Source organism: Delphinapterus leucas, chromosome 8 (genome assembly GCF_059928025.1).
Source record: "Delphinapterus leucas isolate spDelLeu-1000000601 "Yukka" chromosome 8, BTC_Dleu_Yukka2, whole genome shotgun sequence".
In the NCBI taxonomy this organism is placed as follows: Eukaryota; Metazoa; Chordata; class Mammalia; order Artiodactyla; family Monodontidae; genus Delphinapterus; species Delphinapterus leucas.
Window position 1 is genome coordinate 43194908 of NC_143136.1, and position 20755 is coordinate 43215662.

At 39.7% G+C, this 20755-nt stretch overlaps 1 protein-coding gene across 5 annotated transcripts in view; it reads right to left on the minus strand.

Moving 5' to 3' along the window:
- MYO1B (myosin IB) overlaps positions 1-20755 on the minus strand; it is a 192621-nt gene that overhangs the window by 51727 nt on the left and 120139 nt on the right. For all 5 annotated transcript variants that reach the window (XM_089916558.1, XM_089916557.1, XM_022567282.3 and 2 more), the window contains 6 exons: positions 12171-12269; positions 10574-10677; positions 8979-9126; positions 8587-8705; positions 3034-3120; positions 2312-2377 (listed from right to left, as the gene is read on the minus strand). In XM_089916558.1, coding sequence (XP_089772684.1) covers positions 2312-2377; positions 3034-3120; positions 8587-8705; positions 8979-9126; positions 10574-10677; positions 12171-12269 — 623 coding nt within the window. The remainder of the gene's footprint in view (positions 1-2311; positions 2378-3033; positions 3121-8586; positions 8706-8978; positions 9127-10573; positions 10678-12170; positions 12270-20755) is intronic.

Sequence of the window (20755 nt, forward strand, 5' to 3'; positions counted from 1 at the left end):
TCATAGTAGGCACTGAATAAATACTGGGGAAATGACTCCCTCACTTATACATGGTCAAATTGCTCATGAGGTTTAACTCAGTTCCCTGAGGGCTGTGGGTGTCTCTTTTCCCATGGTTAATTAGATCTTACTGGAAGATGAAGCCAAGCCAATGTCCCATCATGACCCCATTATCCTATAAAAAAAAAAAAAAACGTTTCCGGGCTTCCCTGGTGGCGCAGTGGTTGAGAGTCCGCCTGCCGATGCAGGGGACACAGGTTCGTGCCCCGGTCTGGGAAGATCCCTCATGCTGCGGAGCGGCTGGGCCCGTGAGCCATGGCCACTGAGCCTGCGCGTCTGGAGCCTGTGCTCCGCAACGGGAGAGGCCACAACAGTGAGAGGCCCGCGTACCGCAAAAAAAAAAAAAAAGAAAAAGAAAAACCGCTTCCATGTATTGTGACATGATATTAAGCACCTGCCCATTGACAAAGATCAACACATTTTTTTCTGGCAAAATAAAAATAAAATCAGTTTCTCTGATTTTAGAAATATCATTGAATACATCTTTCCCCCCCCCCAACTTTCTAGTGAGATCTCTGCTTTTGCCCTATTCATGAAACACCTAAATAAAGATCAGCAATGTGCCAGGTAAGAAATCTCTTTCCCTGCCAACTGTAAAGAATGACTTTAGCATTTAGTGCCCATTTAGTGACAGTAACCTGAGGTCTTGCTAGAAAGAAACTAATTTTAGCACCATGACTTCTGAGTCTACTCCAGCAATCCTAACTCACAAATCTCAAATTCTTCCTCTTACCAAGGGACTGGAAGCTTTCCTTTCCAGGGTCTGCTAAAGGGACACCAATATAAGCAGACACTGTGCTGAAGGGGAGTTTTCCAGGGCAGCACGAAGCACAGGTGTCCCACACACTCTGCTACCAGCACACAGATGAACTCCGGGAAGGCTCCCTACGCTGCCCAGGAGCTTAGAATGATGCCAAAGGTGCAGAAATAGGGAGCATCAGAGACTTAAAGCATTTGGCTTTTTTCCTTATTTCCAGATACCAGGAACCATGTGAGTTTGGGGAGAAAAGTGAGGAAAAGCCCTGTAGAAGATCTTTTATTATTTATCAAGGAGGCCTAAGATTTAGATCCTGAGTCTGACATTTAGTAGCCATGTAACCTTGAGATAGTTACTTGACCTTCAAAGCCTCACTTCTTCTATAAAATAAAAATAATAATAGCAGCTAATTCATGAGACTGTGATGGCAATTAAATCAGACAACATACATAACACCACAATCCTTGCATATAGTCAGCCCTCAATAAGTATTTACCACTAGCTATTAAATATGGGACATGATAAAGCAAGGCACAGGCGCTATCCCCAAAATAAATGTTCTAAGAAAAAGGCATTTACTAGAAAGGCCTGGCTGAGCTGCAGGAAATGGGCTGATGTTTTTTCTATGACTCTGTGAACCTGACAACTTGAAACATGTCAATCCTTTGGGTGGTCATTCTGGGTAGGGCCTGGTTGTTTAAAGGAATTCACAAATTACTTACAGGGAGAGTTAAGAAAGGAGAAGCCTGATCTACTCGTTATTTTCCTGAACCAAACTGAAGTACCACTGCTAAAAGTGAGAATAAGAGTTTTAAAAGCTCCTTAAAACAGCTTCTAAATGTCAGAGTTAGCAAGGGGGTGAACAGGAAATTCTAATATAAGTCTACAATGTTTAAATATTTAACTTGAAATAAGCATGGAGTCTTTTTTAAAATTTCATTATGAACCTCAGCAGAAATTTTTTTTCAACCTTTGCAGCAGAACTCATAAGATCACAGTTGTATGACACCTGGATAAGACCCAACAAATCATCTAATACAGAACCTCTCTGCCTGAGTCCAACAGAGGTGAAGTGACCAGCTCTGGCCAGGCCATGAGCTCTGGTTCTCCCAACTCCTGGCTTTTTTCATGGAACCATCCTACTTCACTTTCAAGCAACCTACAAATGAACAAATGACTACAGACATAATGTCCGTATACCTTGTTGGAAATTTCACAGTAAGAATTTTGAATCTGCATTCCAAAAGTCAAGTACTAATACAAGGAAGTCTTTTTAAATAGCCCTGTCTCCAAAATGCTGGATCTCAGCACTTAAAACACACACACACACACACACACACACACACACACACACACACACTTTGTTACATCTTTACAAAAGTTATTTGTAGATTCAAACATTTAATTATATTAAATGTTGTCTAAAGAATGCATGATTTAATCTCCAAACTGTTCTACATTAACAAAGATAATACAAAAAAAAAAGTAGCTCACCTCAAAAATTTCGAAGCCATAAATGTCCAAAACACCCATGACCTTCTTTCTCACTTTTGTTTGTGCCTTAAAAATAGTTTCAAATTGAAGGGTTAACTTAAGCATGAAATATAACACTAAAAGCATACCAAGGAATATAGACATATATTACAAGTTAATTGTGTTTCAGACCTAGAAGAATATAATTGAGTTGTTTTTAAATGTATGAGAGAGGACGCTGGTATGGAATCTTCCAGAAATCTTAATAATAGATGACTTACTTAAAGAAGGCATGACTAAGGCCTTCTTTATTAGATACTTAATTATAAAAAAGAGATCACTGAATCTTACAACAGGTAGGGTCTTTCAAAATCCCCTAGTCCAATACCCTCATTTACTGAAGAACATATTAGTAGCTAGAGAGGTGAAGTGACCTCTTCAGCCAAGTGTGTACAACTAGTTAGTAGATCAGTCACAACCAGGACCTGGGATGCTGTCTCTCACAGTTACTCTGCAAATACCATTAAACTATTCACCAGTGAGATTTCTTATAACACACATGGCAAAACAAAATAGGTAGAATCACTGACAAATTTCAATCCTAAACAAGGTAAATTCTTTTCAAGGAACAATCTCTGTAAGTGGTAATCAATTACCTGATTATAAAATTAAAGTATCTTTAATGTGTATACTCTGAATACCATTTATTACAACTGAGTTATTTGTTTATAGAGATTCAATACCTTAATGCTTTCATTGATTCGATTTACCAACCATGAAAACAACCTGCTGTAGAGGTTTTTAGCCAGAGCATCACGGGCATAATAAGCCTATTAAAAAGAAAAAGAAAAACGCAGTATCTGCAATTACCACAATGCTTAATTTCAATAAAATAATGAAGTTTTTAAAAAGATACCGAAAGCTCTTTTATTTCAAATTTCTTTTCAAGAGCGTTTTTATTGTACTGTGGATGAACAGTCAAGCCATTAAGAAAACTGGGCAAATTGTTTATACCCAGTTATTATACTTTTCCACATCCCAGGAAATTAATTTTAAATATTGCAAAAGCTTTCACCACAAAGATATTAATCTCAATGTTATGGAACAGAGAAAAATCACAGGCAATTTAGAAGTCCAACAACAGGGGCAGAGTAAAATAAATAAAGAAGCACCTATTGGGCGGGCAGTTACACAGTCACCACAGAATGATAGTTATAAAAATTAGATAATGAAATGAAAAAATCCTTGTTATGTTTTGTGACGATAAAAAATTATATATTTATTATAATAACAACTATTTTCTTTAAGCTACTACATGTAGGAAACTCAAAAGGATATACATTAAAATGGTTTTGACTGATGGGACCTGTAAATATTTTTCATCATTCAATCTTTTGAGCATTCAAAAAAATCTTTTGTAATAAGCAGTAAAACAATACATTGTTGGATAATACTTTGTATAATAAAAATAAAGCCCTTTTATACTTGCTTATCTATTTGTTTGAAAGCTGTTCATAGCTACTTGACAAAGAAGAGGTAGAAGACATATATGTCTCTCTGACCTTGACTTAGAGTGCAAAGGCTGGAGAAAAGTTGGGTTTGGTCAGGAGAACCTAATAGCCCTTAAACATACTGGGTGCCGAGGGTGTGCAGGAAGTACTAATTATATGTCTGAAACCAGTGCTCCGGGGGAGGTCTGGAGATGGGCGGCAGCAGCCTGAGAAGTAACGGGCCCCAGGGGAGGAAAGAAGAGGTTTTGCTGCTGTCTTCAACACTGGACATATGTGTGTGTTTCATTGCTTGTAAGTAGAAAGTTGGGCATTACAGTTAAAGTAAACCATTATATTTTTATTTTATAAAGAACACAATTTACTGGATTATGTGAAAATTCTTTCTCTGCAATTCTTCCTAAATGAAGTGTAATAATTTAAAAAACAGACTCACTCCCTGTTGCAGGCAATGTACTGCAGCTGGAAAGAGAGTACCTTTTCCCTTCATCTGATACTTCCGTGCTAATCCCAAACCTTGCTCGCTAAGTCTCAGGCAGCTACTCCAATGAAGGTTAGAAAATCCACCCAGAAGCTGGTAAAAAATAGAGCCTGACTGTCCAATGCTAAACATGGACATGGAGGGGGGTGGGAGGGTGGGTAAATAATTCCACAGCAGAAAATGTATGTAAAATGCTGACACAAAGAAAGAAGCCTTAATTAAGATGGATATCCTTTCTCCAATACCCTTGCTTCTAGTTTTTATTTTCTTGAAATAGAAAATTTAAGTGCCTAGAGCAGTACCTGGCACATAGTAAGTCTACAGGTATGCTTATAATTATGATTTTTGAAGTATCCTCATTCTCTACTACTGCCTCATGAGCCTAAATAATTCTTTCTTAATCCTTTTCCCTTTCTTCTTGTAAATTCAAGTTATCTCCAAACACTACTTATTTGTAAACAGACCCTATTTCATCATCACGTCATCCAGCCTTCTTACTTGTGTGCTATCTGCTTCCAACAAACCACCATTTCAGTATGCAACTGAACTAATAGTGACCACTTATTCCGGTAAACGGCTTTATAATTTTTAAAGTGTATCCACAGCCAATATTAATCTTCCTTGCTTTCCTTCAAATACTTATTCCAGAAGTCTCAAACTCAGAGGCTTTCAGGGACTGAACAACAGAAATGAACGGGATATAGTGGGATCTTTGGGGGCTGGAGACTGCATTCCAGGTTAAAGGCACTCAAATTCAAAATTTAAAAAGCAAGCTAACAAAACAGAAAAAACAAAAAACTACCCTTTCCTCAAATATTCATCAAATAAAATATGCCTGTTGAGCTACATCTGGCCGCAGGGGCTGTCACTTGGCTACCTGTAACTTCTTGAGTCTGATTCGTGCCACCTCATCTCCACAATAATATCCTCCAAAGTAAGGGCAGGAAGGGTTACTGCCATTTAAGGATCACGGACAAGGTGCGTAGAAATGAGGGAGGACACCGAGGATGCTGACTTGCCATCTCAGATTCTAAGCACAAATGAAAAGACTGAGTTTCTGCAGCTGAGGAAGCTCTTAGAGAAAGATCCCAGGTGGAACTGCTTCCGTGATGACCACTCTCAGGCAAGCCCAGGTCAGTATGGTAACTGGAGACACGGAGATGCACAGATGTGGGGTCCGCCCTCCGGGAGCTTACAGCAGAATGCGGGAGGTCAAACCAAGGAGTCAAACAGTCAAAGGGCAGGTTCCAAGGGAGTTTGCAGGAGAAAAAGGAGCTCAGAGAAGGAAGACTCTGGGGCCTATGTGATCAAGGAAGGCTTTCTGGATGAGGTGCAATTAAAGGACCATTTAGAAAGCAGAAGGAATTAGCAATGACATGAGCAGCATGGGGGATAAGCAAAGGGTTAGGGCTAGGTAAAATAAGGTAACAATAAGCATGGCATTTAGAGAACCAGCAGGGAATCAACTGAGAAAAGTCATTTTGGGTCAGATGACAGAGGACCTTGGAAGCCAAGGAGGGAGTATGTGGTAGAAGCTGAATAGTAACTCTGCCTGGAGTTTCTGTTATTTCAATATTAGTCATCCTATCTGGGGAAAGATCTAAATGCCTTGAGGAAAATGAGGCATGGGGCAATAAAGATGATAATGGGGCCCAAGAATTGAAGCTATGAGGAAAAGTTAATAGAACAAATCACATCTCGAAAGAATCAAAATCTTCTAGGCAATAAGATCGGTAGAAACAAATACTCTGAACCCTACATTAAAAAAAAAAAACTTGAAAAAGGAGCTGAATAATCAAAGATCTGAAGCCAAACTCTTTTATGCCAAAGGTTAAAAGAATGTGGAAAAGTTTTACCGAGTGATGAAAGGTGACTCAAGCTTATCAAAGTAAGAGGCACCTGGGCCTGGTTTCTGTAGAGGGTGATTAAAAAGCAAGAGTAAAACACACAATAAAAACAGACAAAAATATATCCATGTACATATCCCATATATATCCACATATATTCCATATATGTATGAAATATTCCTAAAGGGCCTCTTAGCTGTTTTCTCATCGCATCACTATGTACTTCACAATCCCCACTCTGGCTACTGAAATGTTCTCAAAATGTGACTTCTGGATGGACCACAGTGGCAGCAGCATCACCTCTGAACTTGTCAGAAATGCCAGTTCTTCGGGCCTACCACAAACCTACTGAACCAAACACTCTGGGGTATGGCCTGCAAACCGTGTTTAAGAAACCCTCCAGGTGATTCCGATGCACCCTCAAGTTTGAGAACCACTGCTGCAGACGCGCCACTCGGACACCAAACGTAACCTTTCCAGCCATGTTGCTTTGAATCCTCTTCACATATCTAAAGCCATAGCCAAGCCTGATCAACCCTTTTCCTGATATGTACTCCAAACCTGGCTCCTCTCACTGTTTTCTTTTTGAAATGCCATTTCACCCATTCTTTATACATCTAAATCCTTCAAAGTCTGGCTCAGAAACTATTTTCTGCGAAAGTCCTTTTTAATCCCTTATGTCCCTACTAACAGTCTACGTGGGGGCTTGTGCTGTGCAGGCTCTCAACAAACTTTCCTTGATGAGGTAAGTGACTCACCATCTGACTTTGAATGAGTGAGGGGGACGGGGACAGACGTGACGGCAGTAGTAGTAACTTAGGAAGAAGGACACGCAACAGTTATAGCTAGAAACTTTATGTATACATCAAACTTACATATGCATAAAGGTACAGTATTTCCATAACCAAAATCCCTCACCTAAAATAAGAAATCAAAGTTGAAAGAAAGTTAAAGGTGTGTAGGCATTCTTGGGTTACTAGGAAAGACTAGGCCAGAGCAGCAGAGAGAAAGATTAAACCCAATCTACTGTCTTAAGCTTAAGGCTACTTGCAAGGAGGATGAGAATACAGTTGGACAAAATAGGCCTGAGTGGGAAAAGTCCTGAATTAGTCATTTAATTCTAGGCCAGATGAGCACTGACTGGTGGGAAAATGTCTAAACCATAGAACAAAGGGTTTACACTGAAAGGGTCTCCACAAGCTCCTAGGTATACATGCATGCATGTATACATCTGTTCATCCATTTTGAACCAAAGGAGAGAAGACATAAGCAACTCAGATTTGTGTCTTAGAAAGATTTCATTGGCCTAAGTGTGGAGGCTGGAGGGGGAACAGTCAGAAAGGCAGCGAGGCCAGTTTGGCCTCTTGACCACAGCCAGCTTCCCCCACTGCCTTCTGCAAATCAATAAGTGGCAATTCCATTTTCCTAGTTGCTTGGGCCAAAAATGTTGAGGGTCATCCTTGACTCTTCTCTTTCTTTCATATCACACATATCAAGGCATCAGCAAGTCCTGTTGTCTCCACTTTCAAAACATATCCAGATGTGACCACTTCTTGTTCCACTGCCACCACCTGGTTCAAAAGCCACCATCATCTCTGGGTTAGCACACAACTGTGTGCTCCCCTGTGCTATGAATGTCTGTGTCCTCTCACCCCCAAACCCATATTGTTGAAGCCCTACTCCCTAATGCAGTGGTATTTGGAGGTGGAGCCTTTAGATTTAGATTAGATTAGATTTAGATGTGGTCATGAGGGTGGAGTCCCCATGATGGGACTGGTACCCTTATAAGGGGATGAAGACATCAAAGCTCACTTGCTTGCTCTCTCTCTCTGCCATGTGAGGACACAATAAGAAGGGAGCTGTCTGTAAATCAAGAAGACGGCCCTTACCAAGAATTCAACCCTGTTGGCACCCTGATCCCAGGCTTCTAGCCTCCAGAACTGAGAGAAATAAATGTTTTTTGCTTAAGCCACCCAGTCTATGGTACGCTGTTATAGCAGCCAAAGTGACTAAGACGGCCATCTGTCCCCTACACTCTGCTCTCTACGTTGCAGCCAGAATGACTCCTTAAAATACAATGCAGATCATACCACCCATGCTCAAAACTCTCCAGCCACTTCTCAGCTCACTCGACTTCTCTGCCCCCAACACTATGGATGTCCCTTGCTCTGCTCTACTGTTTTCTCTTTGTCGCCTGCACTTACCACCTGCTAGCTTGCTATATACATTTATTTATTAGGTCTACTGCTTTGTCTGGCTGCTTCTGCCAAAATTTTAAGCTCCATATGGGCAGGGATCTTTATCTGTTTAGGTTACCCTGTGTCCCTAGTGCCTAGAACGATGCCTAGAAAACAGCATGACAGTTAAGATAATAGCCTAAAAAATAAAATTTTTGTTTCCACTTATACAAAAATACCACAGACTTTAAAAACTCCCTTCCAGACATTATGTTTCACCCACCTGAGCCACGTTCAGTGTAGTTGAAACTTTCTCTTGCTTGGCCTCAACTGTTCGGAAACTGAAGGCTCGCTCTAGGACTGACTGGTCAATGCCGGTCAGCTCGCAAATTTCTTTTAACTCTGTTGTGCGGGAATGGACAAACAGTGACTGCATATCTGCTGTTCATAATCACTTTCAAGGCTTACACTGTTCTTTCTAAATCGTTTTCAAACCCAAAAGTGTAAAATATATAAATCAAAAGACTTCAGACTGAGCTGTAATTATGTTTCTGCTCGATTTCACTAGAAAGCCTTTTCAACTCAGTGAAAAGCAAGTTTTACTTTCTATATTAAAAACTGGGCAGAAGTTCAAAGCCAGTTTTGCTAAACAGGGTCTGTCCTCTGCTGACTTACCATTTTTATCTTTGATCTTGCTTTCATCTAAGCCATTCACTCGTGATTCGGGCTTGAACTCGATGTTCCCCAGCTTCAACACCGCGGCCACCACCTCCAACACGGACTCAACTTCGTGGTCCATGAAACCCACAATCTGCATGGCATTCTGGGGAGGGGGGGAAAGCACCTGTTTTCTTTCTGTAGCTCTTTATTATTTTTTAAAAATAAATCATATAACAGATTCGGCTCTGAAAAAAAACAAAAATAACAACAACAACAAAAAGACAAAGTGTCCTGGAATAAACTTTCCAAAAGACAAACCTATTAAGAGACCTGAAATAGCACCAAAGTGGGGCTCTATCTTGTTCAGTGGCTTCAAGCTCTGATTCAAGGAGCCCTGGGGTACTTCACGGGCTGTGGCAAAGGGGGCATGTAAAGAGGAAGACGGAGGGAGAGAAGGCTGAGAGCTGAGCCCTGGGTTCCCACTCTGACTCCAAACAAACAGCTTTCATAAACCCCTACAAAAAAAAACCTCTTCGTTTATTTTACATACGAGAAAAACTGTAGTTTGCAAAGGTGAAGTGCCTGATTCCACAAACTATGGATAACACAGAACATTCGTCCAGTCATAAATTTTTATTGAGTGCCAATGATCTGCCAGGCAAAGCAGTTATGGAACTGGTCCTGAACTCAAGTCTTAAAATCATGTCCAGGAGTCAACAGGTTTCTGTAAGAGGATGTTGAGACAATTTTAAAAAATGATACTCTTAAGAAATGCTTTCTTGTTAAGACTAGCCCAGCTTGCTTGCTTCCTTATTTACTTTCTCTCTCTCTCTCTACCTACCTATCTGTCTATCTAACTATTTATAGTGACTACGTTACATAGTAATGGGAGTGCTGTAAGATTTTTTGTTCTAGAAAATTTCAAACATATATAAAAGTCTAAAGAGCAGGAAAAGAACCCCATGTTATTTTCACTCACCCCCAAAGATGAACCGATTCCAGTCTTATTTTACCTATAATCTAACCTATCCCCCCCATCACCACTATCACAGCTTTCTCATTTAGAAGTAAATAACCGTTATCAGATCATGTCCTATAGAAGTAATTTTCCAAGTGTCTAATAAACATAGAATGTAGAGTACAATTTAAAATAATTTCTTTTCTAATGAACACAAATGCTAATTATTCTGGTTTATGCATGATTTTTTGAAAACTGTATATAACCATGACTTTCTGTCTGAAAAACAGATTTGACTTAACATGACTGTAGGACAGGTTTACATGTGGAATTTAACTACTGAGTTTGGCTATAAAGACATTTGGAATTTCAGTACAATACTAAAAGTTAAACCCCAAGATAATATAATAAGAAAGCTCCTTTTGACAAACAGTAAAACTGCGTGCTCCAGTAAAGCATGGCCTTCTCGATACTGTAGGATTTTTGAGCTAATAAAAAATCAAACTAATAAAAATAAAACAAATTCTTCTATAATTCTAAAACCTTAGGGAGCATGAGTTATACATCGAAGAAAACTCAGAATTATTACCAATTCTGATTGAGCAGTATAGTGTTACCCATTTTAAAGAGTAATAAGAGGGTTACACCTTACCCTAACGGTTCTGAAATTTGCTGCGTCGTCCACTCCATTAACTTTGGCAGAATCCAGACTCAGGTAATTGTATCTGCTGAAATCCCGCTCAAGTTTAAGCTTATCTATTGAATCACACATACAAGTTTATAAGTTACTTCAACCAATCTAATCATCTTCAATATTTCATCCCCTTAACGCTTCAGATAAAAAGATTTCACACTATGCATTCAAGCAATAGAACAAAAATTGATACCCAAAGATCAGTGTTTTTCTAAAATCACCTTTATCACCATTGTACATATTTCAAACTCTGCTTGTTTTACATGTATTCTTATCGAGACAGGTTCTTTCCAAACTTTGATAATATAAAGTATCTTCAACGTACTATTTCCTTATAACGTACGATGTCTGCCCAGTGATTCCCCCACTGCTGGACATTTGGATTTTCTCCAGTTTATAATAACAAATAAAGGACAGTGATAAATGTCTTCACACAAAATGTTTCTTTGGATTCTTTTGAATTATTTCATTGGGTTTATTCCAAAAAGTGGTGCACCTGGGTGGTAGGCTCTGATCATTTTATGACTTATTCTGCTTTGCCAATTAGTCCCCCAAGAAGTCCTCACTTTGAAGTGATACCCACAAGCTCTAAGCAGATCAGTGCCTGACAACTCTGCCAGCTTTATCTGCTTTAATAACTTTTGCTAATACATGTGTGGTGAACACTTCAGTGCTGTTTCAATTTAAATTTGTCGATAATTAGTAAGGATGATTTTTTCCCCCAAGTGTGTTGACTTTCCATAGCTCTTCTTGTTTGGACTACTTGCTCAAAACTTTTCATCACTTAGCTATTGCCTATCCTGATGGACTTATATTAATTCTCTAAAATATACAAAGGTCAGACTTTGATCTCTTGTATCAGTTGCAAATGCCTTCCCACTATTTTTAAATCATCACTGAGCAATTTGTTTTTATGGAATTGTATTCATCTACTGCTCCCTGCTGATTTTTTCATCTACTGCTCCCTGCTGATTTTTTCTCCCCAACTGGACTAATTATATTCTTCCATTTTATTTTTTAAATTGATGATGAGCCCCTCCCTCAACTTTTAGCTCTTTTAGCAAACCATCTGAGACATGTCCCTCACCAGCCTACCTGGTGAGGTACTCTGGGGACAGATATCAAACAAAGACTGCAAGGTGGCAGAAGACAGCACATCGTATTCATCCCTTCAGCCAGAATCATGGGAAAATTTTAAGAAGGAAGAGGAAAACCGTATGGAACGCTTCTGCTTTGGAAAATGTTGCAAGAGTAAAAGTTAAAACATAGAAACAGGGACTGGGGCTTCCCCAGTGGCACAGTGGTTAAGAATCCGCCTGCCAATGCAGGGGAGACAGGTTCGAGCCCTGGTCCGGGAAGATCCCACATGCCGCGGAGCAACTAAGCCCGTGAGCCACAACTACTGAGCCCACGCACCTAGAGCCCATGCTCTGCAACAAGAGAAGCCACCACAATGAGAAGACTGCACAGCGCAACAAAGACCCAATGCAGCCAAAAATAAATTAAATAAAATAAAATTCTTAAAAAAAAAAGAAAAAAAGAAACAGGGACTTACTGAGGAGCTCTTCAGAGGCACCAGAAAGCAGCTGATAGAACACGTGGAAGTTTCTTTCACCTCTTGGCTGCTTAACAACACGAGATTTCTCTAAAAGATCTAGAGGGAAAAAGAATCAAATTCATAGTACAGTATTAGTTTCACTTTCAAATACACCATGCTTTTCTTTTCCCCCTCACTTTCTTTTTCATTTTCTGTTTTGTTTTAATAAAATAATAACAGAAGCTACATTTTCGGTTCTACTTTCAGGAAGAAGCACAGCTCTAACTAAAACCGCCAAATTAAACAAACCAGGTTCTTTTTGAACCATAGTGAATACGCAAAATAAGTTTAACAATACATTCGACAAGCTGATTAAAGACAATACAGCTTTTATAATAATATTCTCTTGATTTTATACATGATGACATTAGTTCTTCAATATGTAGTATTACAAATCTAAGCAAGGAAATGCAGCCATTCAGTTAAGAATTCACTTGAGTTATAATGATAACAAGTTAACATTTTTGATACCTTATTTTATGCTAAGTGCTTTTTGGACATTATTTCATTGAATCCTCCCCACCATTTTTGTAAGGTATGATTTTACAGATGAAAAAACTAACAGTCCAAGAGTTCAAGATGGATTTGAAATCAGGCTCTCTGACCCAAGTGCAGACCCCACCATATCCACATGCCCTGCTACCTGACATAAGTGAACCAGACTTTCTTGATCTCTTGAAGTCGTAAAGAATGAAAGGTGGTTCTCATTTAATGGAATCTGGAGTTATTTGACAGTATACTTTCATTGATTCCAGATGATCTTTCATCCTGTAAATCTGATGCCTTATCAAGTTTTCAAGCTTTCAGGAAGGGGAAGAAGGAAGGAGAAAGGAAGGGATGAATCCATCAGGCAAGTGAACCAGAAAGGTGCCGCTGTGGCAGCAACAGCGGGTGGCAAAGTACAATGGCAGAGAATATTTCTGCCTGGAGTCCCGTCTATCACTGACCAGTGATATAAAAGAGGGTCTGGATTCTGTGAGCAAAGGCCAGATTAGTTATAAAATTATGAATCAGTGATCCTATCATTGAGCACTAATTTGATTTCCCATCAGATTGAAATCTAAACATAATTCAGAAAAATGAGTAAGGGAGAGAAAGATGTGCAATTTCACAGAGACTTGTCCTTGAACTTCTTAAGTTGTATTTCTGGAATCTACACTAGCACGTAAGGAGGAGTTTAGGTAGAGTTAAGGAGTGTAGATTTGATGAATGAGAAGCCCTAGGGTGCTCCAAACACACAAGGCCATTTGTAAGAATGAAGAGATGGGTTGTAAGGACACATAAAATAAACTTGACAGAAAGAGAACAAAAATATGTAAACACAAAAATTATTAGGAACGGGATGCTGCAGAGTTTTCATTTTCATCTCCAGCTCTAACTTGACCTGGATGACAGCCAATGCCCTCAAATCATAGATGGAGAATAATGAAGACTTCATATTTAGCCAAAAAAAGAAAAGGATTGTGTAATAGTCATCATCTCTAAGGACTGAACGTTTCAATCAACTTATAAATACTGACATCCAGGGCAGAAGACAGAATAAACAGGTAAGGATAAAAGTGCAGTATGATTGCACTTATCATGGACCAAGCTCCTTTGGGGTCCTAAGAGTACCAGCACAGTTTTAGAAGAAAGACCTCCCAGTGCATGGGCAGAGTCTTCATTGAGAAGCTATTCCTTAGAGGAAATTCCTCGAGCCTAGAAGAAAGTAACTCGACTACATGAAAAATATAAACAAATGCTTCAGTTTACTTTATCCATTCATGCACAAATTCCTTCAATCAACTCACTGCGCACCCACTATGCGCCAGCACTACCTGGGAATGAGCCTGGCACTGACTGCAAACCTGAAGACCTTCTTCCTCTTGACCTACAATTGTCACACATACATGCTCTTGATTGCACCCACCACCCAAACCAAGAGCAGCGGCACTGTCCAAGGTGGGCTGGCAACACCTTTAAGAGAGAGCAGGAGATGGGGGTGAGAAAAGAGAATGACCATGTGTCTTTCACCTGTCAAAGCCCACAAACCCCAGGCTCCCCCCATAGCACCAAGAATCCCGCCATGCCTCACCAGCCTCACCTCACAGGGGCACCTTAATGATGATGACAAACAACTGTTCTGTGGCACTCACCCAGTCACACTCCACAAGCAAACTGTGGTATTTCAAGACATGAAATCACACCTTCAGAGCACCTGACAGGGCCACACTGTGCAACAGCAACAATGGCCAGCCTTATGTTTGGCACTTTTTGAACAAATGCTCACACACTATGGAGAGTTTAGGCTATAAGATTCAGCAGATAACAGTCACCAAGTTAAAGGATAATATTCACAGTCACCAGGTTAAAGAATAATATTCGCCTGTGCAGGGTGGAAGGGAACGTTGGCCAATGTACTCCTTGCACCACACATGCTGATATGATCAGTGATCACTATCATAGTCAAATCTGAAACATAATACAACGTGCATTTAAAAGGAACAGTGCAGGAGGGGAAGTGCAAGGGAACTTTCACTGACCTTCCGCTCTGCATTCAGTACTTTTCATTTGTTATCATATTCAACCCTGAGCACCTCCTCTGACGTTGGTTTTATAATCCCCATTTTGTAGATGAGAAAACGAGGCTCACATCACATTTTTACTAAGCAACAAAGCCAGAATGCAAAGCTTTAGGAGACTAAGGTATCATGCTATGCTCTTTATAATTTTCCAGCAAAAAGAATGCTAAATCCACAAACACTTGAAAAGCCTGAGGCTGTTCTCTACATAAAATATATGACTTCACCTAAGCAACTCAATCACAAAATGAGGAACCTTTTATTACAAAGCAGTTGAGGGTTTTACCACCTAAAATGCTTTGTTGATTACCCCAGAGCCTCCTATTTCTTTATGACTTTTCTTGTAAGTTACAAGCTTCTAGGCAGAACAGTAATCAGGGAAAATGTTTGCTCCCAAATAATTTACTAGTGCTTAAAACCATTCCCTAGTCTATTTCTTTTTGAAAAAACCCAACATAATCTAACAGCATGAAGCCACACAAATAATTACTCAAGGTACAGAACATAAATTCAATTCACTATAACGACTTGCCACCTGAACATTTTAATGTGCCCCTGAATTAAGGCAAAGCGAAACACTGGCACAGCCTTCTCTTCTGCTTTAGATGCTTCTGCTACCACTGATTGCGCCTCTACTACTAAGAAGACTTAATAAAAAGGAGTATAGGATATGCCAGATATTTAGTAGAGAAGAGAGTATAATAGCCTCCGTATATTCCAATGCAGCTACATTCTTGAACCCTCAAGATATAAATTTAAGTTCATATCAAATGTTATATAAATTTAAGTTTTAAGGGAAGAAATAAACCTATTAAGCCATTCTAAAGGGGAAAAGCAATGGGTAGGGACAGAGAAACTCTGGAATCAGAACTTTCCCACCAACTCCACCATGACACTGCCACCTGACTATTAACAGAATCAGACCATCACTGAGGGGTTTTCTTACTTTTGACTAATTACCAGCTAGTCCACAGCATATACATGTTCCTGGGCACTGGGACAACCTCCCTAGGGCATAAGATATGAAAGAAGTAAAATGTCCATGTTTGCACCTGCTGGAGACGGATGTCTTTTAATAAGCCAAGGAATAAAAGAACAAGTAGTGGTTTGGAAGGGGGAAAAAAATCACATTACTTTGGAACATAACGGGTGAAGGATTAGATAGCATGATCAAAGTTTCTTTTTTTTTTTTTTCTTTTTTTGCGGTATGCAGGCCTCTCCCATTGTGGAGCACAGGCTCCGGACACGCAGGCTCAGCGGCCATGGCTCACAGGCCCAGCCGCTCCGCGGCATGTGGGATCTTCCCGGACCGGGCCACGAACCTGTGTCCCCTGCATCGGCAGGTGGACTCTCAACCACTGCGCCACCAGGGAAGCCCGATCAAAGTTTCTTTACTCTATGTATAATCTCCCTTCCTGAAAAAGAAGAAATGGTCCAAGTTCTTGATTAAGGCTTAGGGAAGAATTTGCTTTGTCTCAGTTTTGCCAGTAAAGCCAGAATGACAATGAAAGCCCAAGATGCAGACATGACCGACCCTGCTCCTCTCCAATTGCTCAAAGATACACATTATGAAAAAAGTGTTTGAGTGGCACTGAAGGCTCTTCCAACGGATTTGTGTCCCTTTAATAAAGTGAAATGATACAGTTAGCAATAGTGAAAGGCCTGCAATCTAAGTAACAACAATTTATCTGCCTTTGGACTCCGCTGTCTTGAAGAAGAAAAAATGTCAAATAACCAATAAGTTACTGGGCATAACTGATGGTAATTTCAGTGTAAATCTTGGATTATGAACTAATGTTTGCTCCTATATTGGAGTATATATTCTAAAATCAACTCTATACTTTTTCTGGAAATACACAACATAACCCTCAAGATTGAGAATTAGGAAGTTTCACTAAAGACAAGCTTTAAAGTAAAAAAAGATGGCGCAAATGTCTTCTTACAAATCATTCACTGTGCACGTGTATTACAGAAAGCAGAGGTGGGTGTTCACCCCAGTACTCTCTCTCAGCCCAGGTCTCACACAGACCTTTGTCTATCTGCAGGTTACAGGCTTTGAGAGACCTCAAACACCTGGCGCGCCGTGACAGGACAGTGTTTCCCCTACCTCCACCTCCATGCAGCATTTTCATTTCTAAGAAAGCACCTTAAAGTTTTAAATCAAAAGTCAGAGTCCTAAAGTTATAAATTAGCACCAGTGACAGCTGGACACGTTACATGAAAAGCTGTGAGAGGGTTCCCAGTGTCTGCACATGAAAAATCAACTTGGGCTTTAAAACGCTAAGAAAATTTGCCTTATTATCTACCTAATTAAATGCCATTTTTTAAATCAGGATCCAGTTGCATATATATAACATTTATGCATTTTCACAACAGACTTTTTTCTAATACAAATTTAAAGTTTATCTAATAATTGGAAAGTAACTTATGTGTGTATCTGAATCTACAATTTGATACCCAACCCTGAAATAAAATTAATGAAATATCTAGTCCATAATATCTTATTATTATACATACAATTCTAATAAACCTTGATTCATTTCTTAATCTGAGGTTAATTTAGACATATTTGAACACCTGATTTCTTCTATAGTATGGGTATATAGTCTTGTTTCATGATAAACATGTTGTCTTTTTTCATGGTAAACATGTTTTTGTATAAGAAAGAACACCAAAATAAAATTGAGACAAAGGAAAGCATCTATTTTTATATAAAGCCATCCATTACAGAGTAACAGAATTACTCTTTGAAATTTCAGTTTTATTGCTACAGATACTTCACAACCCATGTTTGATTATTTCTGTCTTCTTTAGGGGTATTAAATGTCAAAGTGCTAAAAAAAGCCCAGCCTTGTATTACAAACTAGGTAAATTATCTCAGTTTTTGATGAATTTTGACCCTATACTGATGAATAGTCACTAGCTGTTGAGAACTGACTCATGTACAGGTAAGTCCCCAATTACACATATATATACGGATCAGAGTTTCCTTTAGGAAGTGTTATAACAGATAGCTTTGCTCCCAGTCACCCACCCACTAATGATCAGTTAAACCCAAGGTATGATATAAAAGGAAGAACAAAGCTATAAATCTCAAACAATTTAAAAGGGTAAACTTATATTCCATATGCTACAAAATGGCAGGAATGTGCCATACATAAGGATTAAACAACATGCCCTGAGATAGTCAGCACATAAATTAACTGCATCGTAAATTCAAAAGAAATGTAAAAGAAAAAGAATTCAGAGCAATTTGTTCTACCCTCCACCTTCCCTGTGAGTAAGGTAGGCATTTCTTCCTGCTTTATGATTCCATGAGGGAGGATTTCATGAGATGAACTCCCCAGCTTCTCAGCCCCTTACTCACTCCTCTCCTCAGCAGGAGGAAAGACTCCTCTGAGCAGCGAAGTTTGGAAGAAGAAATGGGCATGCATGTACAGCTCAGCCCCCTCATTCCCCACACTGTGCACAAATTCAGCCCCACTCCCAGGCTGTAAGACAGATGGGGCAATGCGCACAAGGAGAGGCCAGGGGTTGCTCGGTGCTGTCAATGCCTGCCAACCTGCCAAAGGACTACTAGCACATCCTCTTGGGTGATAAACCAAAAGCTGCTTTCTTCAACCTTGCCTCTACAGTAATAAAGCTGCTTCCTCTCCAGCTTATTTCCTGTGCCTATTTCTCATGTGTTTCCAAACTGGGTGGGGAAAGGATATTACCTATTAGACCTCTGTCTCAAGTTATTTTCTGCTGCATAACAAATGCCCCCAAAACTTACCAGCTTAGACCAATACCATTTATTAGCTCATGAGTCTGAGAGTCAGATTTGTAGTTCCTCTGATCTAAGCCAGCTTGGCTGATCTCTGCTGGCAGGTTGGCTGGCAGCTGGCTGATCTAAGATGCCCTCATTCACACACGTCTGCTGGTTCATTCCATGTGCCTCTCATCACCCAGCAGACTAGCCCAGGTTCACGCACATGGTGGTAATGAGTTCCCCAGAGAAGCAAGAGAGGATAAGCCCCAGTAGAGAACCAACTTTCGAGTCTCTCATTGTGCCATGTTTGCAAATTGTTCCATTGACCAAAACAAATCTCATGGCCAAGCCTTAAGTCATTGAGAGAGGGGACTACCGAAGCATGTGGACACAAGCTAAGAAACTATTGTGGTCATTTCTGAAAACAATCTATCAGCTTTAGGTTGTTTAAAATAAAATGGTCACGAATTCTTTTCCCACTCTTCCCACTGAGAGGTGGAATCTACATTCCCCGGCACTGAAACTGAGCAAGCTTGTGCTCACATGGACTTAACAGAGTCACAGTGATGCTGTACGATTACCCAGTCTACTCGGGCTTCTTCCTGGTTCTCTTGGAACACTTGCTGTCAGGATGTTCTCTCTTGGAACACTCCCTCTCACAGCCGCCTTGCTGTGAGAAGCCCAAATCACACGAGGCCACACATAGATGGCTCTAGTTAACAGTCTAGCTGAGCTCACCCCTTGAATCATCCCAGCCCAGGAGCCTGACACATGAGCGACAAAGCCTCCAGAGGACTCCAACCCCCCAACTCATGCAAGTTGCCCCCAATCACTAGAGTCTTCCCAGCTGAGGTCCCATATGTCATGGAGACAAGCCAACCCTGCTGAGCTCCAACTGAATTCTTGACCCACAGAATCCAAGAGCATATAACAGGGCCGTTGTTTTACTCCACTAAGTCTGGGGTGGTTTATTGGGCAGTAATAATAACTGGGCCACACACCAATGTCAACGTTTGCTTTCCTTCATAACCACAGGATTGGGTTACTTCTTTCAAGCTGAACAGAGGCATTAGTGACAGATGGTGCTTGATTACCAATAACTTCGTTTGCCTTTGTGGGAATTACAAAAAGTATTTTTAAATGATTAACATAGAATATTCAGATAAACTTACCCAATAAAGAATAAGCTTTATTTCTCAATAAATTTCTCTATGTCAAACTGTGCTTACTGTACATTAGGTACTTATGTGATTATTACTTAGTTAATTCAACAAATATATATTAGATGTTAGACACTATTTTAGTTGCTATCATTTAGCAATGAACCATACAAACTGAGTCTCTGTCATTATAGGGTATATATTTGGCTAGGAGCTAGAGACAATCAACAAATAAATATACAATAATGAAAAGAAGCAAACATTTATTGAGTGCTTACTACGTGCCAGGCACTATTACAAGTGCTTTAGATGTTAACAAATTATTTACAACTCATCACAACCCTATGAGATCAGTACTATTATCCTCATTTCAAAGAGAAAGAAATGGAGGCACAGAGAATTAAGTAACTTGTTGCCTTTTTGTTTAGACATTGGCAACCACATGATAAATCACTGACAACTGCATATATAGGATCATGGATATGTCCCAAATAATAAAGCAGGAAAATATAGAGCCTGCCTATATTTAACCAATTCCATCCTCATCTCCAGCATTTACTGAGCACCTGTTGTGTATCAGGTATCACCCTAGGCTCTTGATACACTACCGTGAACAGGACAGCCATGTCTCCCATCCTTACAGTTTACGCAGGTATATGCACATTTAAAATCTTAAGGCTTCTTCTTAGTATATCTCTATGCTATTCTTCTTTTAGGAGATAACATCCCTTGAGACTTGTACCACATTTTCTCCAGTCTAAATTGCCATTTAGTGCCACGACTATAAGAAAGTATCTGTGTAAGAAGCAGGAAACATCTCGAATAAACAACCTAACATTGCACCTCAAGCAATTAGAGAAAGAAGAACAAAAAAACCCCAAAGCTAGCAGAAGGAAAGAAATCATAAAAATCAGATCAGAAATAAATGAAAAAGAAATGAAGGAAACGATAGCAAAGATCAATAAAACTAAAAGCTGGTTCTTTGAGAAGATAAACAAAATAGATAAACCACTAGCCAGACTCATCAAGAAAAAAAGGGAGAAGACTCAAATCAATAGAATTAGAAATGAA